General features: G+C 43.9%; 1 protein-coding gene across 3 annotated transcripts in view; it reads left to right on the plus strand.

The window, feature by feature from the left end:
• ptch1 (patched 1) overlaps positions 1-18,089 on the plus strand; it is a 56,727-nt gene extending 38,638 nt beyond the window's left edge. For 2 of the 3 annotated variants that reach the window (XM_056419591.1, XM_056419593.1), the window contains 8 exons: positions 3,741-3,924; positions 6,103-6,383; positions 10,130-10,267; positions 10,377-10,519; positions 15,734-15,833; positions 15,942-16,298; positions 17,025-17,568; positions 17,673-18,089. In XM_056419591.1, coding sequence (XP_056275566.1) covers positions 3,741-3,924; positions 6,103-6,383; positions 10,130-10,267; positions 10,377-10,519; positions 15,734-15,833; positions 15,942-16,298; positions 17,025-17,567 — 1,746 coding nt within the window. In that variant the 3' untranslated portion in view covers position 17,568; positions 17,673-18,089. Of the gene's footprint in view, positions 1-3,740; positions 3,925-6,102; positions 6,384-10,129; positions 10,268-10,376; positions 10,520-15,733; positions 15,834-15,941; positions 16,299-17,024 lie in introns of all 3 variants that reach the window. The other variant, XM_056419592.1, reaches the window with a different exon arrangement.
• Positions 18,090-24,284: the final 6,195 nt, after the last annotated feature.

Raw genomic sequence — 24,284 nt, forward strand, 5'->3', positions numbered from 1 at the left:
AGAAAATTAGAATATTGTGATGAAGTTCTTTATTTTCTGTAATGCAATTAAAAAAACAAAATGTCATGCATTCTGATTCATTACAAATCAACTGAAATATTGCAAGCCTTTTATTCTGATTTATTGCTGATTATGGCTTACAGCTTAAGAAAACTCAAATATCCTATCTCTAAATATTAGAATATCATGAAAAAGTATACTAGTAGGGTATTAAACAAATCACTTGAATTGTCTAATTAAAACACCTGCAAGGGTTTCCTGAGCCTTGACAAACACTCAGCTGTTATAAATCTTTTGTTTACTTGGTCTGAAATATAAAATTTTATGAGATAGGATTTTAGAGTTTTAACTTAAGCCATAATCAGCAATATTAAAAGAATAAAAGGCTTGCAATATTTCAGTTGATTTGTAATGAATCCAGAATGCATGACATTTTTGTTTTTTTAATTGCATTACAGAAAATAAAGAACTTTATCACAATATTCTAATTTTCTGAGACAGTCCTGTATATATATGTATATGTATAGATATATATATGTATATATTTATTTATTGGTAATACACTTTTGCTGCCCAGTGCTTTCAGTGCAGCCATATTTCATCACTCCAGTACACAGAGTTATGATAATCTGAGTGAGCCCCGCCTGCAGTGTGGAGGGGTTTGGACATCCAACAATGGCACACGTTAAGCTAGAGAGCAGCTCAGGCCTGAGGAGGAGGTCCAGAGGAAGCTTCAACTGCCCTCTGTTTTGAGTTTAGTGCCACCTCCAAGGAACAACATACATGCATCGCTGCATTCCTTGGCAGGAAAACGGCACAAAACAGAAGATAAGGAACTAGGGAATTAGAAAAACAAAATTCTTGGCCAGGATTTATGAAAACTCCAAACACAGAACAAGCCAGGTCCTTTTCAACACTGAGATCATTTTCCTCCAAGATAAATTACCTTTGACATATAGCTCCACTGTGTCTTATTCATGTTTATGATATGTGTGTGAGACTGTGTTCAAGTTTGAACAGTATCCCCCCCCCCCCCGCCCTCCCCCCTCTACTCTGAGCTGTTTGTTTTGGGCTTCTTCCTCTTACCCGTTGAGCTCCATTGCAGAAGCACGCCACTCTCCCCATCCCTTCCACTAACCTGCAGGAAGTAGAGACGCATCTTGGTGTGCGGCCCTGTGACGTCACTTCCTGTGCCTGTGAGGGAAGTGTATTTGCCGTGAGGCGCGAGGGCCGCCAGCCGAGCTGCCTCGGCTTCCTGTGACAGCTTGAAGACATACAGTTGTTGCGTATCCTGCTGCTAAATTCAATCCAGATCCTCTGGAATCCGGCTCTCCGTCTTGCACTCTCTCTTTCCTCTCTCTCTCTCTCTCTCCGCTCCTCCCTCCCCTTTCAACGAGGGGAGCTGAAACACGTGGTTTCTCTGAGGCAGCTCCGTTTGTGTGTTTTGAGTGTGCGTTCTGCTTTTGTGCGTTGCGTGTGCACTTTACAGCAGTAGCCGGTTTATTTGTGTATGTTTCTCAAAATGAGGGCCAGATATTTTTCCAACCGTGGCAAATTGCAACGCTAGATGTTATATTTTGATATGCCACTCCGTGGATCTGTGCAGAAGGTGTTCTGCCTTTGATCTGCTGCAGCTAACGTTTGCCTCTGTGCTGGGCGGCCATTCGTTCCTCATGGCCTTGCCCGGGAGTCCTATTGAAGCAAGCGTTTGTGTTTGTGTGTGGTTTGAATGGAAGGCAATGGAAATATAAAGCGTGGAGAGGGAATACACAGAGAAGGAGGAGGTGGAAAGTTTAAAAGTGCCCAGGATGGCCATGCGAACGCTATCAAGGGCACTTTTTTCTCTCTCGGTCGGTGGCGCTGGGCATTCTGGGTACCCGTAGGGGTCAGGGGAAGCAAGTGTGAGCAACATTTGTACAGATGTTGTGTTATTTTTATAGCTCTACTCCATTTGCTGGGTGGCATTTCCCTCAGTGTTAACAACCAGGTTAACTGCACACAGACGCGCTCAGGGACTCCAGCCAATTTTTTTATTGTTACGCTAACTCAAGCAATTTTTCTCTCCTCACCTTCCCACCCATCTAAAAAAAAATACAACACCCTCCTCCTTTCTTTATCCACCTAACCCAGGAGTCCAGCTTCATTCGCCCCCAAAACTCTCCCTGCCTCAGTGAAGGAGGGATTTATGGTTCCGAGGAGGGAGAGTGGCAGAGCGGTGTGCACTAATGGTTTTACCTCTCAGGAGGCAGCGATGCTAGGCTACACTCCTCCGGTTCCACATGGGAGGGAGAAAGTAATGGCTCTGAGCGAGACGGACATTCTCGTCTACCTACTCACCGCGGCCGTTAAACATGGGAACGATCGGCAACCAGACAGCGCGGGCTCGGTCTGATGCATAGTGGCTGGATGTCAGGAGGTTAGCTACAGGCTTACAGAGACGTTTTAAACATGGGTTTTATCACCCGGCTCTGGTTTCTGAGACCGAGAGTAACGTTGACTACTATGTAAATGTGGCAGGAGCAGAGAAGTCCGGGGATCACCAAAGTCATGACGATTCATTGTCTTAACACCATAAATGTCATGGGAGTCACACATATTATATGGATATTGCATCCATAGAGCGGCCGAGAAACACAAATCAAGTTGCTGCTGATTTGTTTTATACAGCTTAATATAGCCTGAAGGCAACCAGGGCATGTCGTGAATTATCGTAAAGAAAAATTTGCAGTTTAGCACACGCCAAAGGTATTTATATTTAAAAAAACAAGCCTATTCTTGGCTATTCGTTTTATATATATATATATATATATATATATTTATATTTATTTATATATGTATATATATTTATATGTATATATATATTTATTTATTTATATATATGTATATATATTTATATGTATATATATATACACACACACACATACACATAGCATCTTGTTAAACAAAAGTATTGTATTAGAATCATAAATGTATATTATAAAGTACCCACCTGGACTTAAACGAGAGCCGGTGCTAATAAGAAGCTCTGAGCAAAAGGTACAGGATGCAGAATGCCAGATTAGAGCTACTAATAAAACATATATCAATGTACTGGTACATTTCCCACTATTAGTATTAATACTTGTTGAAGATATTCGTCTTCCGCAGCTGCTTGCTGGCAGAAAATTGCTGCAAGGCTTCCATAAGAAATGTATTCCGAGTGTTCAGGACATTGGGGTTGGCCAGCCAATATCTACTGTATGTAAAGGGAGAAGCTGATTCAACATTTACCATGTTTTAATGTGGCATGATAATTCTGGGAAGCCGTGATGAGAAGTACGGGAATTCTTAGAAAGGCGACCAGTGTTTGACTTGTTGATTTTTCTTTGGTTGGAAACTAATATTTGACTCTTATTTTGAAAGCTGGTCCGTTCTCTTGCACTCATGCAAGTGTATAAGTAAGCATTTCTGTGGTCAGCTCACCTGTAAAATGTTTTGGTTCAACATGTCTTATTTACACAATACCCTTTTGTGTCCAATGTATACATCACGGCTCCACCGAATACATTTTTTCTTCCATTTGCTAATTATTTCATTTTTAAATGTGGCCCGGACCATAAATGTGAATGAGCTGATTTAATTCACATGCATACAAGTATCTGTTTGAATTTTTTTAAGAGAACGCAACAGAAGGACACTTCTTCGTCTCCATTAGTAATTACGTGACCGTCGCTAATTCATCCCCTTTCTGGGTTTTGCAGCTAACTCGTCAGAGGCTTGTGGATGCGGACGGGATCATCAACCCCGGGGCGTTCTACATCTACCTGACCGCCTGGGTCAGCAACGATCCTGTGGCGTACGCTGCCTCGCAGGCCAACATTCGCCCGCACCCTCCCGAGTGGCTCCACGACCGCACCGACTCCATGCCCGAGACGCGCCTCAGCAGTAAGTCGGCCTGGACCGCAACATGTGCTAGAATCAAAAGCGGGAAGCCTCACGGTGTAATGGAATGAAGTTCTGCCTTGACCCGAGGAAGGAAATGGCAATAATAGCATTTGCTCCAGCAAATGAAGCTAATTTGAAATGACAAAGTTCACGTACGAAGCACGGTGCAGTTGAACAAATTGCATTTACTGGAAATTTCAAGCCAACTTTTTGTGGGGCTCGTTGGTCTCGACTGCATCTTTCTTTCGGTTCCATCGGGCGGCTGCTGCATGTGATCAGTGTTTACCTCTTGTGGTTTGAGTTATTGCTCCTTGTCTGCCTCTTAGCTTTAAGTGAGGTAGTAGACTTTACAGTGCCACTGTGGTGTGTGTGTGTGTGTGTGTGTGTGTGTGTGTGTGTGTGTGTGTGTGTGTGAGCTCAGGTTGCAAGGCTGAGGACCAAGACACGGCTCACTGTGGTTCTTCTAATGGTGCCTGTGGTGAATGCTATAATCCTGGCTACCATGGGGCCCTAGCACCACACACACACACACACACACACACACACACATTATTAAAACTCAGTGACCCCAAACCCTACACACACCGTATTTTAATTTCCCTGCCACACACACACACACACACACACATACTGTTACTTATATAAATAAAAAGTACAGTCATGTTGTTGTGTGATTCTAGCCTGTGATTTCTGTGAAGTCAGGAAGTGCACCACAGGGGAGGGAAATGATTGGATAACAAGGAGAGACTTGGTTTGGGTGGGAAGCACAATTGGATAACAAGCAGGAAGTCCTTCACATGGGGGAGAGAGAGAGGGGGGGGGATATGATTAGATAAGCAGCGTGAAGTGCATGGCTGAGCAGAAGCCCCCCGGAGCAGATCAGTGTTGGCCAGAAGCCAACTGGTGTCCCGATGGAAATTTATAGTTGAGATTATAAATTCCAAACCATGTCAGCAAGTGCTCCCGTCTGACGACCTGCAGGCTCTGTGGAATATACACACTCGCTCCAACGCCAGATAGTCCCAAAACGTGTAGTTTCACAAGAAAAGAAAAAAGTCGATTCGGAGTCCGCCATGTGCAGCAATGTGTTGTTAATTACGCCGCATGCAACAGTCTGAATGAACGCATCGTTCTGACAGCACCGAAGATGACTTCATAGCAGAGTGACAGGCAGGTATGCGTGTTTATGCATCCGCAATAACCCTTATGCGGCGGCGCTAAGCTCGGGGTGTGGTAATGGCGGTGATTCTGACATTGTAATTACCGTGAATCACAGTTAGCTCCGACACTCTGCTGTGTCTGGAACTGATAGGTCCTCATTAGCCAGGCTGGGCCACAGACTGGCTGGGTTTGAGTCAATGGAGCTCTGTTTCAGGCTGCTCCGCCCACCCCACCACACACACACACAAACACTCACAGATGTAGCTGCTCTTGAAACTAGGTAGGATTAGGGAGGGAAAGCCTTGATATTGGTGGTTTGGCTGAAGAGCGTACAATTATTTCTGCAAATGCACGAAATGATCACAACCCGATGCCAGTTAATCAGAATCGAAAAAAAACAGCTACATCTAATTGTCCCGAAATAATCAATTTTAGTAATCAACTAGAACGGGCACTCGGTAGAGCGCATACCTTCGCATATCACAAGATTGGGCATTGAATTATGAACATTTTGGCATTAGTTGCATGCCAATTGGATACAAATTGACCGCTCTATGGTAAAAATAAGATTTTGACCTTTTCATGACCTTGACCTTTGACCCAATCGATCCCAAAATCTAATCAAATGGTCCCCAGATAATAACCAATCATCCCACCACATTTCATGCAATTCAAGAAGATTCTGACCTTTTCATGACCTTGACCTTTGACCCGATCGATCCCAAAATCTAATCAAATGGTCCCCGGATAATAACCAATCATCCCACCAAATTTCATGCGATTCGGTTTAATACTTTTTGAGTTATGCGAGTAACACGCATACAAATAAATAAATAGATACACGGCGATCAAAACATAACCTTCCGCATTTTCAATGCGAAGGTAATTAAAATGCCATCATCATTAATTACTGCACGGGGTCTGATAACATGATCTGGTGCTTCCTGCTAAATAAAGATCAAGTTGTCCTCCTCCCTTCTAACTCATTGACCTCCCTCCCATCGTCTCTCCATCCAGTCCCGGCTGCTGAGCCCATCGAATACGCACAGTTCCCCTTCTACCTCAACGGGCTCCGGGAGACGGCGCAGTTCGTGGAGGCCATCGAGAGCGTGCGGGCGATCTGCAGCAACTACAGCCGGCAAAGCCTCCCCTCCTACCCCAACGGCTACCCCTTCCTGTTCTGGGAACAGTACATTAGTCTGCGCCACTGGCTCCTGCTGTCCATCAGCGTCGTGCTCGCCTGCACCTTTCTGGTCTGCGCGCTGTTCCTGCTCAACCCGTGGACCGCCGGCATCATCGTGAGTGAAAAACAAACACGTACTCGCGTACTTTTCTTTCCGTTTACTTTACTTTTTCCTCCCTTTTAACGTGCATTGTGGTAAAAACTGAAAACAAAGACAATACAAACACTTAGGCGACATTCACAAACAGAGTGATAACATAAATTGCCATTTTCAAAGCACTCACGACATCGCCTCTTTGGTGCTTCTCGGTGAAGCGTGCCGTCCTCTGCTGCTGCTCAACCCGAGGTGCTAAAACCGGCCACTATTTAACCCTCCTGTTACCTTTGGGGTCAATTTGACCCCATTCAATGTTTTACGTCTCTAAAAAAATGATGGACATCATGTTTTTTGCTTCATATTTCATGACTTTTCCTAATTTATTGGGGACAACTGGGAAAACCTAAAATGCACATGATGATATGTTTTAAATGTCCTGTACACAACGTCGGTGTTCTTCGGGGTCAATTTGACCCCAGGCTGTTTTTCACTGTGTAAAACATATAAGAAATATCAACTTTTTTATTTATTTAAAGGGCTATTTAGGTCGTCAACAAACAAACATAAAGTACCTGACACTTAAACTTGGGAAACAATATTAATTCTAATCATCTTCTGGAGGTTTTAACTGCTGTGGTCAAAAAGGGTAAAAGATGTGAGTCCATGTGAAGGTAACAGGAGGGTTAACTAGTATAACCGGAACCGGAAGTGGCCGAACAGGAAGTAGTTTAACCGGAAACAAACATGATATTCATATTAATTATCTTTGGAAATGAATACAAGATCTAAACAAAATAGAAAAAGCCTGAAGGCAACACAATGATGGTCGACTCATTCCTGTACCCGCTCGCCCTTTTGCAAGCTACGTTAGACGAGCGTATTACTTCGCTTGTCCGCTTCCCTCCTGGCCTCTAATTCCTGTTTCAAATTCTCTTTTTTTTGTATGTGTGGTCCAGAAGGCATCTAAAAGAGGAGTCAAAAGAGAGAAGGGGCTGCTGTGTGTTATTGTAGCCTCGGTCACCAGTGTTTATCTTGTGCTGTTTTGTTAGGGCCCGTCTGTTTAGTCTAGTCCAACGCTCCCAGACACCGACGATGAAATACACGGGGAGAGGACACAAAGTTGCTCAGGCAACTCGCTCCCACTCTAAACCTGTAAAAACTTCGATTTTATTTCCAGTCTCCGCACTCCTACGCTACAGTTTCCACGGTTACGCGCAAACAGGCATTGACATACGCAGGCTCGCGGACACACACTCCAAGCACACACGCAGACGTGTATATACTAACGCACAGGCAGTACGAACGTGTAAACACGCAGGTACATAATTCACACGGACACGGGGCGCTCTGGTCTTTCTCTCTGGTGGGTTGTATTTTATGACGGGCAGTGGCCAGGCCACCCGAGCCCTTAGACAGGGGAGGAGGGGACCTCGCGTTCATCCTTCAGGCTTCACTAGCGAGATCAAAAGGACACGTTATGAATAGGCATCAAGTTTAACCATTTGCTCTGTCCAGGATCAGACCAGCGCCAGCCCCCCGAGCTCTTTGCCCAGAAATCCATCTGAAGCTCGGAGACGGGCCTGTTTTAAACATCGGGTCTCGTGTTCTGATTTGTACATGTGTTTCTAATCCGCTTGATGCTGATTGCTGTTCACACTCGAATAGGTCTCAACCGCATCTCGAGCGATCACTTGTGATGTTGTTTTGTTCTCTGTGACATTAAAAAAACACAGTTAGAGACATTAAAAGTCAGTCAAGTGATATATACAGGGTTCGTACGGTCATGGAAAACCTGGAAAAGTCATGGATTTTTAAAATGGTCATTTCCAGGCCTGGAAAAGTCATGGAAAAAACTTAAAGCGTAAAAGTTTTGGAAAAGTCATGGAAATGTGTTATGATCACATGTTCATTTACACGGAGTTTAAAATAATTGATGTTTTTTAAAGAAGGATGCTCAAAATATAAGCCGGAGTACGCTCTCAATACGCAACATGTTCTAAATTGTTCATGTGTACACCGAGATTTCGGTTTGGTGATGGAAAAGTGTTTTAAAGTCATGGAAAAGTCATGGAAAAGTCATGGAAATGCATTGGTCAACATGTGTAAGAACCCTGTATATAGGAGAACAAAGTCTACGAAGATCTCAAAATAGTGAGAAAAGAAGTCCAAATAATTTTCTCTAGTATGTAATCTCTCCACTAGTGATCAGATCACTGAAGATGCAAGATCTCAAGTGTCAACAGAGCCAGAACACACATACGCCCAGCTGGACACATACTCTGTGCTCGCTCACTGTATATGTACTCACACACACACACACACACACACACACACACACACACCAGTCCCTCCCCTGCCCACCTCGGCCCTCTTCAAAGGATTTGGGCCCCATGTAACCTGACGCCTGTCAGCTGATAATGGCATTTACTCCCAGCTCCTGTCCCCCTTTTCACTGAAGCCTCCACACACACACACACACACACACACACACACACACACACGCATATTTTGCCCTCATGTATAGTTCCTTAACACCTCTATGAGATAGAGATACTGACGCATATCATCCTCGTGTCTTATTGCCCCCTATCTGTCACGCATACATGCAAAGCCAGGTTTACTATAAATGAACACAGCACTAGCAGTGAATAACAGTTTGTTTATAATTTAATAATAAAGTAGAAGATTTCTTTTCTCCATATACAGGACTGTCTCAGAAAATTAGAATATTGTGATAAAGTTCTTTATTTTCTGTAATGCAATTAAACAAAATGTCATGCATTCTGGATTCATTACAAATCAACTGAAATATTGCAAGCCTTTTATTCTTTTAATATTGCTGATTATGGCTTACAGCTTAAGAAAACTCTAAAATCCTATCTCATAAAATTTTAATATTTCCTCAGACCAAGTAAAAAAAGATTTATAACAGCTGAGTGTTTGTCAAGGCTCAGGAAACCCTTGCAGGTGTTTCGAGTTAATTAGACAATTCAAGTGATTTGTTTAATACCCTACTAGTATACTTTTTCATGATATTCTAATATTTAGAGATAGGATATTTGAGTTTTCTTAAGCTGTAAGCCATAATCAGCAATAAATCAGAATAAAAGGCTTGCAATATTTCAGTTGATTTGTAATGAATCCAGAATGCATGACATTTTTGTTTTTTTAATTGCATTACAGAAAATAAAGAACTTCATCACAATATTCTAATTTTCTGAGACAGTCCTGTATGGTAATTTGATGTGCTTTTCAGGTCTGTCACTTGGGAAATAGAGAAAAAAACATATAGATATATATCTATATATATAGATATATAGATTTATATCTATATATATCAAGGTGGTTGACATATATATATCTTTATATATATAGATATATATCAAGGTGGTTGATATATATATATATAGATATATAGATTTATATCTATATATATCAAGGTGGTTGATAAATATATATCTTTATATATATAGATATATATCAAGGTGGTTGATATATATATATATAGATATATAGATTTATATCTATATATATCAAGGTGGTTGACATATATATATCTTTATATATATATATATATCAAGGTGGTTGATATATATATATAGATATATAGATTTATATCTATATATATCACGGTGGTTGATATATATATATCTTTATAAATATATATATATCAAGGTGGTTGATATATATATATATATATAGATTTATATCTATATATATCAACCACCTTCCTGTCTAACGAAAGCTCATCCTTTCCCCTTCAGGTGTTGGTGCTTTCTCTCATGACCGTGGAGCTGTTTGGCTTCATGGGGCTGATGGGTATCAAGCTGAGTGCCGTCCCCGTGGTCATTCTCATCGCCTCTGTGGGCATCGGAGTGGAGTTCACTGTCCACGTGGCCCTGGTAGGTTGACACGGCGCAAAGAAAAAACTCCTCGCTTTGTCAACAAGGACAACAAAATCGCTTGTCTGTGATCCTCTTGTCGACGTGACATCCGTCGTTGTGCTCGCAGGCGTTCCTGACAGCCATCGGGGATCGCCACAGGCGGGCGGTGCTGGCATTGGAGCACATGTTCGCTCCGGTGCTCGATGGAGCCTTCTCCACCTTACTCGGCGTCCTCATGCTCGCCGGCTCCGAGTTTGACTTCATTGTCAGGTGAGTTCAAACGGCGAGCCGCGTTAGAAAATGCTCCGCTCGTTGAGCCGATGAGAAGGTTACGGCGTGGTGCCTGTGTGGCATCAGGAGACCGTTGAGACCGTGCCTCGACCTGCACGTGACACAGGAATCCACCTGAGCCACCAATCATGCATGAAGGCTCTTCACTTTTCTTTTTTTTCACCGATCCCTCTGTCGGTTTCTTTCTCGTCTTCCACCCGCAGCTCCCTTTCATATTCCCTTTCCGTGAACCTCATCCCTTTCACAGCTACCACCGACATATACTACCGTTCAAAAGTTTGGGGTCACTTAGAAATGTCTTTATTTTTCAAAGAAAAGCACTGTTTTTTCAATAAAGATAACATTAATCAACAATACACACAATACATTGTTAATGTGGTAAATGACTATTCTAGGTGGAAGTGTCTGGTTTCTAATGAAATATCTCCATAGGTGTATAGAGGCCCATTTCCATCAACGATCACTCCAGTGTTCTGATGGTACATTGTGTTTGCTAATCGCCTTAGAAGACTAATGTCTGATTAGAAAACCCTTGTGCAATTATGTTAGCACAGCTGAAAACGGTTATGCTGGTGATATAAGCTATACAACTGGCCTTCCTTTGAGCTTGAAATTTGAAGAACAAAATTAATACTTCAAATATTAATCATTATTTCTAACCTTGTCAATGTCTTGACTATATTTTCTATTAAATTTTCAATTCATTTGATAAATAAAAGTGAGTTTTCATGGAAGACACGAAATTGTCTGGATGACCCCAAACTTTTGAACGGTAGTGTACCTCCTTTTTTTTGTCGATTTCTGGGCACTTGCTTTCCAAGAAACGATATATACCCCTTAGCATGTCTCATGCCTGGCATTTTAACCCTGACCCAGGGGAAGGATGGAGAGTTGGAGGTCAAGAGAAGGAAGAGGAGTGGGAGTAAGATGGGGAAGCAGAAGGAAACGAAGTAAAAGAGAGAGAGGGAGCGGGAAAGTCTTCTGGCCTTTGTAATCTCCTCCGGCGAGTTTAACAGCCCTCGCTCGACATTTATAAGCACGGGAAGGAGTTACGGGGTGAAGGGCAAGAGGGCAGTTGTGGAACGACAGGAAAAGTGGAAATTAGAACGCCGTGGGGGCTCTGCGCCGGTGGCTCCTTTTGTGCGCGCGTGCTCTGGAAGGCATCGGACCGAAAGGTAGCGACCAGTCGCCCTAAAATGAATGATCCTGTACATTCTCCAGCCTGAAGTATTATGAGAAGTTTCCAGTGAGCTCACTCTGTGAATGAGTTAAAGTGGTTGAGGTCGCTGTATAATTTGGTTGACACGCTCCTTTACGAAAAGGGAGCACTGGCGTCCATGTGATCTGTCATGTGCACAGGCCTGCGCGGATGCATGCACACCGGCATTATCACACACAGTCCCCCTCACACACACACACACACACACACCAACCTGCTCCCTGACCTCGTAATCATGGGGGTCAATGATGGCGTGCCTGCCAGTGAACGCGCACACACATGGTACACACACACTCTGGGAAACACACACTCACAGGGAGGCGCGTCGACCTTCTCTCCTCACCTCCAGTGGCGCGCTCTGGTTTCTGGCTCAGGCCCGGGGCTCCGTTTAAAGGTTCTGCTGTTGTCTGAGCAAACAAAGCAGCGGCCCCGAGACGGTGCGATAACAACAGGAGCGGCTCGTATTTTTCTGCTCGCGCCGAAATAAATGTTTCCCTGGCTTCCCCCCCCCCCCCCCCCCGTCAGCCCTGCGAATGTTTTCACTCCAAACAGTCAGTCGGCCCGGTATGCGGGCTGCACGCGTGCATGTGGAGACGTCCGTGCGTACATGTGTATCCGAGGAGGGGACGCGGCGTCTAACCCAGGGGTCGGGAACCTCTGGCTCGTTGACAGCATATGGCTCCCAGAAAATGTTGAGTTGAAAAACAAAAAATCTCCGCCCGCCCCCCTGTAATTTTCTCTTTCGCGCCAGATTACAGCAGAAGTAATGTCAGGTCCTTTTCTTAACCCTTGTGTTGCCTTCGGGTCAATTTGACCCGATTCAATGTTTAACCCTCCTGTTACCTTTATATTTACTCACATATTTTACCCTTGAGGTCAATATGACCCCAGCTATTAAAATCTCCAGAAAATTATTAGAATTAATATTGTTTTCCAAGTTTAAGTGTGAGGTACTTTATGTTTGTTTGTTGACTCCCGAAAGAACACCGACATTAAACATTGAATTGGGTCAAATTGACCCGAAGGCGACACAAGGGAAAAGACGTTCTTTTATTAAACTAAACGTCTGCTATTGATCGTATCTAACCAGCAGCATGTCATTCTGTCTCTACGTGTCGCGTGAACGCTTCTCGGCTCTCCGTCTCGCGCGCCGCAGAGCTCCGATGCCGGTGTGCCCCCCCCCCCCCTCTAGCCACATGCAGCACCAGATGTCGCATTAAAAGCAAGTCATATTTAATTATACTATATATATATTATTAATACTATATGGCTCTCAATGAAACATATTTAGAAATATTTGGCTTTTATGGTTCTCCCAGTCAAAAAGGTTCCTGACCCCTGGTCTAAGCCCTCCCGGTGTGTACGGACGAGCTCACAGTGGCGACGCCGCCGTTATTTCAGTTCCACTTACAGAAACAGTTCTGATAATGGAATAAAGCGGACGACAGACGGCTGGGTGGGCTTTCGATACTGTATAGTGTGGGAAGAGCTTTGCCAGAGACCAGGTCAAAGGTCAAGTTCTACATACTCGCTTGTCTGTGATCGATCACGACCAAACGTCGTTGAACGTGAACTTTGGGCACAAGTTCACTGCCAGTGGAGGGCTTCCTGTCACTGACAGGAGGTGGAGTTCGAATAAGACGGTGCAGGAAATTCACTCCAGTGGTGACATCTGACCTGCCTTAACCCTTGTGTTGCCTTCGGGTCATTTTGACCCGATTCAATATTTAACCCTCCTGTCGCCTTCGGGTCAATTTGACCCGATTCAATGTTTAATGTCGGTGTTCTTTCGGGAGTCAACAAACAAACATAAAGTACCTCACACTTAAACTTGGAAAACAATATTAATTCTAATAATTTTCTGGAGATTTTAATAGGGGTCATATTGACCTCAAGGGTAAAATATGTTAGTAAATATAAAGGTAACAGGAGGGTGAAACATTGAATCGGGTCATATTGACCCGAAGGCGACACAAGGGTTAACGAGGAACCTCAAAAAGAGAAGAAGAAAAAAAGACTTAATGCAAAATGTTCCCAAAGAGTTAACTGTATGCAGTCCTATCATGTACCTATATTAATCCATTTAAGTAGAAAACAACAACAACAACAACAACTGGACATGGTTGATTATTGTGCATTCTGATTCAGATGATGTCGTTTTGTCATATAGTCGCTCCGTATACAAAAAGACCGCAAGCTGCTCTCGCCGCTGTGGACTCCACATGTGACCCGTTTCGCCAGGTTGCTTCTGTCTGCAGGCTGGATCCGGCCTCTTTACCCCGACAGATACAACTGAAGTGAGAAACTGAGAGATGCAGATACTTGTGGCATGAGAATGGGAGGCGACATGCAGCACATCAACGCTCATATTAGATCTGAGCGTATTGTTTTCATGCAAACCGAAAAAACGTTAGTGCTAAGCAGCACAAGTGTGTGTCCACACGATCCAGATGAACACAAAGGCATTTTGCATATTAATTAATTGACCATCCGTTTTTCACGTATTGTGAAGGGGAGGCCACCCATGCTGGGTAGACGAGAACCAGCTCTCCTCACTTGTGACTCCTCTGTGCAATGCCTTCCTGCACACACACACACACACACATAGATATAAACACCCACTCGGATTAGTTATGAATGTGCGTTTAGTTTGAGGCCCAGCTGCATCGCATACCGGCACATCTACACCTCAGTTAGTCCACTTAAATCTCAATACACACATCCCCCACACATAGACACACACACACACACACACACACACACACCAACAGCATAGTCAAGAGTCAGGCGAAGGGGCTCATGGTTGAACAGTGTGTCCCTGATAACAGGAGAGCTTTCACCGGACAACCAAGTGAGGAGGAAAGCCCTCGCTAATAGAGAGAGAGAGAGGAATTCAGAGGGGAGATTGGGGGGTCTTACCTGATGCATTGGAGATTTAATTAGACGGAGGGGATTGTGGAGTTGCCGGGAATGTCACAGGGGCTTAGCTGGAAAGAAGGGAGAGAGAGGCGAGGCAGAGAGGAGAGAGAGAAAGAAATAAAAGAGTGGGAGAGAAAGAGACCAGGGAGGGGTGGTGCTCTGAGGGTCTCCTTCTCTTCTTCCGACACTAAATTGTTTAAATTCTATACCCTTCACTTCATTTGTTTGCTTCTCCCTCTCTCTTTTTTAGAGCCGAAGAGGAGAGAGAGAGGCCCCTGTCCTCTTGTGCCCCCCCCCCACCGCCCCAACGTCCCCCTTGCCCACCTCTCTTCTCCCCTTTTTTACCCCTCCCTTCACATTCCTCACTGCTTTGTGTTCTCCATGTTTGCTTCTACACCACAGACCCAAGAGAGAGTACCCTCACCCCCGATCCTCCCCCTCCAACCACCACCGCGCTTATTTTTCTTCTTTCTTCCCGAGCCTTTGAATTAACCAGCTCTGGCTAATTATGCTTCCCCCTTTCTTCTCTCTCTGCGGCTTCTTAAAGACTAACCCTCCTTGGCAAGACTTAGAAACACACAAGGTACATTTCTGTTTTGCTCCTCAAACACACTGTGTGTGTGTGTGTGTGTGTGTGTGTGTGTGTGTGTGTGTGTGTGTGTGTGCGTGTGCGTGTGCGTGTGTGTGTGTGTGTGCGTGTTTGGGGAGTGTCCGGGTGACTTTGTGGAGGTATTATTTCGGGCGTGTTAATGGTTGATCTTGCACATGTCTCCCCACGTCTAAACCTCTGTGGTTTGCACAGGTATTTTCTTTCTTCCCAGCCTGCTCCACTTCTCCTCTCGTCTGTATGTGTTGGCCGGGCAACTCTATTTTTTTTCTTTGGGTTTTTTTTCTTTGTAGAATTTCCCCATTTAAAAAAAAAGTACATATCTTGTAATTTAGGAAGTTTTGCACGTGGTGTGTTTTCTTCCGACATGTTTAGTTGAACTATTCGTGAGATTAAAGTTTATTCCCCATGTTCAGCTATTTAAGTGTGTGCCTTTGGTGTGTTGCAGGTATTTCTTTGCCGTGTTGGCCATCCTAACAGTACTTGGAGTTCTGAATGGACTGGTCCTTCTTCCAGTATTACTGTCATACTTTGGGCCCTATCCAGAGGTAAGACGCAACGGACATTGAATCAGAGACCAAAGTAGCATTTTCGTCCGCTTCAAAAGTATGAATGCTCACTGCTGCATCTTCACCTCCTCCCTTTCCGCTTCCCAGGTGTCTCCAATCGACGGTCATAACCGGTTGCCCACTCCGTCCCCAGAGGCCCCTCCTCACGTGGTCCGCTTCTCAGTCCGTCCTCGCCACGCCGCCGCGGCCGCCGCCACCTCCGCCGCGGCCTCGGACTTGTCGGACTCCGAGGACAGCTCGAACACCACGGCGTCCGGCGTCAGCCAGGAGATGCAGAACTACAACCTGCCCTCACGCCGGGGACCGACTCGAGCAGAGGAGCAGCAGTACCACCTCCGAGCCAGCAGGGGCAGAGCGGCCAGGACGGAGGAGGACAGGAGAGCGGGGTCGAGGCACCGGCGCTCGGCCAGACAGCCGGACACTCCCACCTACACGACGTCTTCGGTGAGGAAACGGATCCCCCGCTGTGTCGCATGAATCATTCACTTTTTTGCGGAAGTTCTCGCTCGTCACGCATTATACGTTCGACTCCGCTCGGCAACAGCCGATCGACTTGTGACTTGAAATCCAGACTGTCTGCTGTCCTGGCTCCTCATTGGTGGAACGAGCTCCCCGCTGACATCAGGAGAGCAGGAAGTCTCTTCATCTTCCGCCGGAAACTAAAAACACATCTTTTCCGACTATATCTGGCTTAAAGCACAGATTAGCACGTCAGTGGCATTTAACCCTCCTGTTACCTTCACATTTACTAACATATTTGACCCCAGCAATTAAAACCTCCAGAAAATTATTAGAATTAATATTGTTTCCCAAGTTTAAGTGTGAGGTACTTTATGTTTGTTTGTTGACTACCTAAATAGTCCTTTAAATATATAAAAAAGTTGATATTTCTGATATGTTTGACACAGTGAAAAACAGCCTGGGGTCAAATTGACCCCAAAGAACACCGACATTAAACATTGAATGGGGTCAAATTGACCCTAAATATCTCTTATTATGGTACTTTTGTAGTTCGACTATGTTGAGGAAATGCTACTTTCTGTATTCTTGTTGTTCTTAGTTTGTACTCTAGGTTGATGCACTTATTGTAAGTCGCTTTGGATAAAAGCATCTGCTAAATGACACGTGATGTAATAATATGAATAAATATCTCATTGTCTTGTTCTCCAGTCCTCTCAGGGTTGTGATTCCAGGCCCCAGCCCGGGACCACTCACCGTAACAGCAGCAGGGGCCCCAAGAGCCAGCTGCACTGGCAGACCCCCCCCCCAGCCCGCCCGCGCATGGACGCTTTTGAAACTGCCACTGAGGCCGGGGCCCACTGCGGCTCACACGGCCATCGAGAACACTCGGCAGGCCGCAGACCCCGCTCGTCCCACAACCCTCCGCCCAACCACCACCTCCCGCACCGCCGCCCCAACGCCGCCCCGTATTGCCAACCCATCACCACGGTAACGGCGTCGGCCTCCGTCACCGTCTCCGTCCACCCGGCCCCCTTGTCCAACCAGGGCCCCCCCGCTCCCTCTCACCCAGGATACACTGCGGCAGACGGTTACTGCCCATCAGGGGCGGAGGGGCCAGAGCCTGCCTTCCAGGACCCGCACGTGCCCTCGGACGCCCACGCGGGGGCCAGAGGGGTCGACGTGGAGGCCATGGATCTTCAGGACTTGGAGTTTGAGGCAGCTGACAGCAGCAGTTGCAGACGGGCAAGCTGAGGTGAGCTTTAGACGGCTTCAGCTGCTCCAGAGTACAGCTATCCTTTTAGAAAAGTATGCTTCATCGTGAAGAATTCTCAAAACAATCCCCTATTTTGTTTCCAGTTGTGGAGAACGGAAGTACAACGGCCAAAGATGGACTCGTCTGTAATACTATGCAGCTGACTCGGCCCAGCTCGGCTCGCCCCAAGCAGCGGAAAACTCGCCATTATTGCCGTCATGGTGCTCATTCTTACTGTAACCCAGTGGACTATTGTCTTAGATATCTATATTTAAAAGATGTATACATATGTAAATATGAACAAAAAGTAGCTATAATTTTAGGAGCTGTACAACTCCTCATAACAGACTGGGGCTGCCATTTTGCATGGTGTTTGTGTGTGTGTGCGTGTGTGTTTGTGGTCATGTATGTGTGTGTGTTTTATGTGAGATAGAGATAGATCTCTGATAACTGCTCACTCATCTGTGGATCTGTGCCATTAGGAAGTTTCATCTAGACAAAAAGATACCTGTCAGCATTCACTGTTGCTGCTCGAAATAGTTTTTTAAAAATACTATACATTTATAACTATGCAAATGTCTCCTTCAACAAAAGAAGTGATCAAAAGTGCGTGGTCGCTGAGTGTACGGCTGTAAGACACAACACTCCCATTATCTTCTGGCTTATACATCGAATACATCTTCAGAACAGACAGACATTTACACTCATTTAAACAGGAGAGAAATTGTTTGAATAATCAAACAGGCCCATGGTGTGTATATATATATATATATATATATATATATATGTATATATATGTATGTGTGTATATATATATATGTGCATATATGTATATGTATATATGTATGTGTGTATATATGTATATATATATATATATATGTATATGTATATATATATATGTATATATATATATATATATGTATGTGTATATACTGTATATGTATATTTATATATGTGTGTATATATTTATATATGTGTATATATATATATGTATGTAAATATATATATGTATATATATATGTGTATATATATATATGTACATATATATATTATATATATGTATATACTGTATATATATATATGTCTATGTATGTATATATATATGTGTGTGTGTGTGTGCACATTTTTGTATAAAGGTACGCATGTTAAACTATTAATTTTTTATCACAAACCTGTGGTAGTTATGAAACAATTACTGTTTAACTTGACACGCTATGCGTGCTATTTAAGACGAGCAGATATGAAGAAATTTTTAAAAGCTGTTTTTACTTGTATTCTTTTCGTGATCTCCTCTGCATTGGAACCTGTTTCAGCTCTCAGCTTTGTATCACTGTCTGTCAGGCTGCTCTGTAGTCGTATTTTACTGTAAGAGGTCGTGTGTCGTTTAACCCTCGCCGGCTCAAAGCAGGTTCTGTCTTGTATCCTGACATAGACCCACCTCTGAAACTCACTCTGCCATTACAGGGACATTTACATGACTGATTCTGGAACAGGGTCGCCACGGGGCACGAACTCTGTGTCTCGTGGATAAGCTATAACACTCAGGCTGTATAACTGTAAGACCAGATTCAACATGGCACTTGACTGCATCGAAACTTCATCCACAGGAATATCTCGCCTCAAGTAGCTCTTTATTTCTGGCCAATCAATAAGCTAGCCCACACAGCCTGCTAAGGGGGTGAGCCCTATATGGCCTGGCCATGTGCTCTATGCAGGGTATGTGTGTGTGTTTCGACATTTATGTGTGTGTGCTGGTGCATCCTCTCACTCGATCTCGGCTCTCCTTCAGTGACAATAAAGACAACCGGGCCGCAATTTGTGGCCTCAGCCTTCCCCACTGATAAATATCCACAACATGACGCCATGAAACTAATAAGAGGTCTGTCCCCCCCCGTCGTTTCACCCCCTCCACACCTGATTGCCCTTTTTTTTTAATACTCTCACTTCCTGTTGAACACATGTAGCTCCCAGAAGTCTTTGCAACTTCCCTTTTTCTGTCCACCACGTTAAATCAGCTGCTTGCATGAAATAGGTTGTTCTGTTTGGGATTTTTTTTGTTTGGTTTTCTCCCAATGTCACATTGGCAGGAGTGGAGAGAATTATAGCTGGCAACTATTTTATTCATTTTAAAATGTTTTCAACGTTCAATTGCGATATTTATATTTTTGTAATATAAAATGTTTTTTTCTTTCATTATTGTCGTGATGCCAGTGGATAACAAATGCAGGGATTTTTATGTCTATTGAAAAAAAAACACTATTACAGTTTAATGTTTTTACATTAATGGAGTTTGATCTGTATAAAGTGCTTACTAATGTTAAATAGGAAGAAAAAAAAGAGTATATAACATTACAGATCTCATCATAGCTCTTTGAGGATTTTAAAAGGAAAAAAAAAATCAGTGGTTCTTCCAGACTGCCATTTTGGTCTCGGTTGGCGTGGATGTATGCTGTTTTCAGTTACAAAGATAAATGTATGCCATATAATTTATTTATATGAAAATTTATTTTTGTAGTGTACATAGTAGTTGTCAAGGTATTTGACAGAAGTATATTTTTAAAGAGTTTATATGTAATGATATACCATAACAGAAAAAAAACCTTACGGTGCACACTTTCACTGCTAACTGTCTTGTGAGACAACATCTACACCTCCCCTTCAGTATTATGTTCCGATCCTTGGAGAGAGACAGCTGTTTCTATGAGTTTGTCAAAGGCTAGCCAAGAAAGTAGAAAATTGTACTAGCTCTCTAAATATTAATGTTCAAACACTGATAGAATTCTAACAAATAAAAATATTATAACTTATTTGTCTTTTTGTTCATAACTTTAATAAATGGAAACTTAAAACGATTGCTTTGGTCTGACTGAGTTGATTTCTTTTTTTTTCAAATGCGCTTTGTGCCCGAATGAATTCGACATTTTGGGGTTTCCACTTGCAGCATTGTATTCAAATGGACCACATTATCTTGTTTTCGAACTCTGCACAAAGGCTTATTTCCCAAAATATCAAACCATTCCCTGAATGTCTGATGTCACGGTGTGTTTGAAGCTGTTTTTAGTGAGAGGCACTACAAACATCACCTCCACGCAGGCGAATATATTTCTGGTCTTACCTATTAGGCATAGCTACAGGTAAACATGACCTCCCCTCCCCTCATGGTGTCCTGCAGTGTAAAACTCTGACATCTGGTCTGGAGGCCTGCAGCCCTCCCCATCAGCCCACCCAGCTCCGCCCCTGCACCCCCCACCTCCACTCCCTGTTCCTTCTGATTTTGATTGACAGCTTTATAGACTGCAAGGAAATTGGTTGTAGTTACAATACAGCTGGCCTGTTCGGAGTAATGAAGAAGGGCATGTGGCCTTGAGCTGGCTGCACTGATGGGGTGAGAGAGAGAGAGAGGGAGAGAGAGAGGAGAGAGAGGGAGAGAGAGAGGGAGAGAGAGAGAGACTTGTCAGCTGCATGGGTGTAAGAGAAAGTGTTAGACCCGTCGACCGGCAGGCAGCAATTTTAGCAAATTAAATCAACATTTTGCCACACATGAAGGTGAACTATACTGTATTGTAAATATCGATGTCTGTATCCTAAACTAAAAACAGAGGGTCAGTTTCGCCAAGCCACCCTCTCAACCTGAGCCTGAGGAACTTCCCTGACCCCGGTCCAGCGGTTTGAGGCAGGCAGTAGGCATGTCATTATCTTTGAAAGCCAATAAAGTAGAGGCGCACTATTCTGCCGAGTGCTGTCCTGTCCAGCCAGTGCAAAGAACCAGGCGTACGGCTTACAAATGACAGGGTGTGTTTGGAAAGGCTGGGTGGCAGGATGTTGTCTGTCAGGGTTTGAACTTTTCTAACTGGGCGTGACACTTTTAGTCTGTTGCTCGACGAGAACACGGAGCGAAGGTGAAAGAATAGTTTCATTCGACAACATCTGAGTGCATAACGGTTCTTTAAAATGCAGTTTTTAAGGATTAAAATAGCTTCGACCCGCTTATGTCCTCTCAGAAACTAACATGCAACCTGGAGCATGTGAAGGCATCCATCCAACTCACTGGAAGGTAGCGAGCGGTGTGTAAAAAAACAAACAAAAAAAACACTCTGAAAGGTGAAATATCTGTGACCCCATTGATGTTTGTGGGTGACATGGTTCAATGAGTTCTAATGTTGTTAAGGTCTCATTCACCAGCACTCCCCTCTTTTGCTGGAGGACCCTGGGTCACCCCCCCACCCCTCCTCCTCTGGCCCTGCCTGACCCTTTAGCCCCCCTCACCTCTAGCCCTCTCACAAACACTCTGAGTCACCCTCAGAGGTGGAACTCCACATTTCGTGGAGAGTGCTTCACTGGAGCTAACAAGCTCCAGGTTGTTAATGAATGAGTGTTTCCTGTACCTGTCCTCTCAGCCAACTGAAAGGCGGTTGGGGGGGGGGAGAGGAAGATGAAGGGAGGACAAAAGAGGAAGAAAGAGGAGGCAATTAAGAAGTTCCCTCTCTCTTGAACTAATGCACTGTTCCGCCGTGGCTCTGTGCCCAGACTGGGTGACAATGAACCGGATATATACTGTACGGCAAAACTTCTTTTTTTTCTTCATGTGTAAAGGGAAATCTACAAAAGGGAACATTTTGATTCCTCTGTTCCAGTCCTTCTTTTCCATCCGTCTGTCCCTCCCACTGCAGGTTTCCATCCCTCACTCGTTCCCTGAAAGGCTTGTCCATCATCACCTGCCGGCAGAGCTAAACCCTCTGAGTGCAAACTCTTCCACATGAATGATTGCTTTGTTGACGTGACTGCATGGGACACACGCCTATGCGCTCCTGCCAGATCCAGGGCCAGAGTTACACCTTCTTTATGAAAAATGGAGTTGAAGAATAAATCTGCAGAAAGCATCACATGGTATGTGGATACAACTACAGATCCAAACAAATGATTGTGGTATTTAAATTTTTTTTTTTTTTTACCTTTGAGGCCTCAGACACCTGGAAAACCATGAAACTTTTGACTTCTGTGTGTGTGTGTCCAATAATAAATATAGGGACAAATACTGTTTGCCAGATTTACTTCAAATCGGCTAGAGGTTCCCAACTGCTAAGACCTGAGTGACAGCAAATGAAGGTAGAACATCTCTGTGTGATCATGATACTTAAGACCACGACAACTCATTACTCTTGCATCATTTGACATAAAGAAAATTGGTGTGTTTTCACTTTGAAAGGCATTTAATGCACTAAAAACCTAAACATTTCAGTTTTCCACTCACTGTTAGGACTATCATGTGAGCTTAAAACAAGTGGATCAACATTATTGGAAAGAAATATGCTTATTTGCTTCTTTTTTCCCCTTCAGAGTTAAATGAGAAGATGGATACAACTCTCAGATACATACGACTTTTATAACTTAAAATACCGCCAGGAGACAAATGGCTTAGCTTAGTCTGGAAGCACTTGGAAGTTGAGTTTACCGTTTTCAGAATTATAATTCCTGCATGGATGAACCGAAACAATAAAACACACGTTAATTAACTAGTAAATGAAATACATGTAACGGTAGAGCTTTACGTGGCACGTCTCGACAGACGCCCAGACGTCATCACAGATGATATTCATATTGTTTTCTGTTGTATTCTGTCAGCAGCCTCAAGGTGGGTGGCTTTTGGCGTGTTTTGGTGCTGGTGCTCAGTCCCACCCTGGGACCAGTTTGACTTGGCTGGCTGCTTTATCTCCCACAGAGGGAGTGCGTTCTCTCCCTACAAGAGTGATCCAGAAGAATGTGAGGTCCAAGTCCCTAGTGGCCATACTTACATAAACTCACAGCTAAAGCGCAGCTCTGCAGGCTGCAGTGGTGAATAATAACAAAATAGCGCTTGTGAGAAAAAATGTCAAGCATCTGGCACGTTGGAGAGCGGTAATGCACAGTTGTCTGCACACTCTGAGCAGATATCCGTGCTGGGTAGTGTTGCAAGAGCATCTGTCTTCTGTTTCTCCCTCTTTTCCTTGAGTCTCTCTCAGTTTTGTTTGCCTGAAAGTGATTACAGTTGGAATTCAGCCGTCAGAAATAACTTCTACGGATCAAAGAAGATTAGAGCATTAATAAGGGGATGGATTGTGAAAGAAATGATGATTGGGGAAGGAGGTGTGAGTCGGCAAGCTATCAAATGTGCACCTGGAAGTTGCTTTTGACATCTTGGAAGTGTGCACTTAGATACATGCAGTACACACTTCTACATACGTTTATATTTTAACCATTTACATGAAAGAACACAACATTTTGAGGCTCTGGGGATGACAGCATCACTTGGTTGGTCTGCCACTTTGGTCCAGACACCGTCACAGAGGACGGATTGCAATGACTTTGGCAATCCTCTGATTCATCCTCCCCTGGACTTGAAGTTGACAATTATAGTTGTTGTGTGACATGTCTCCACATGCGTTGTGTTGGATGTATTGCCACGACATTAGTGTCCCGCTCTGGAGGACAGCACTAATAAGATGGTGAACCTGGCCAACGTTATGCCTGTTTGGCGTCAGCATGCCTCTTTAATATTAAGCTCTGCATCACACAGCCACGAGCACGGCAGTCGACTCCAGACTCTTGTTCTGGTATTAAAAAACAATTCCTCGACATGTGCTTGCATTTCAAATTGGATATATAACATTTGAACCACATTCGTTTCATTTTAAGAACCAAGTCTTACATTATTCGTACATGACATGTGCTGTACAAAA

Source organism: Pseudoliparis swirei, chromosome 7, assembly GCF_029220125.1.
Source record: "Pseudoliparis swirei isolate HS2019 ecotype Mariana Trench chromosome 7, NWPU_hadal_v1, whole genome shotgun sequence".
Lineage (NCBI taxonomy): Eukaryota > Metazoa > Chordata > Actinopteri > Perciformes > Liparidae > Pseudoliparis > Pseudoliparis swirei.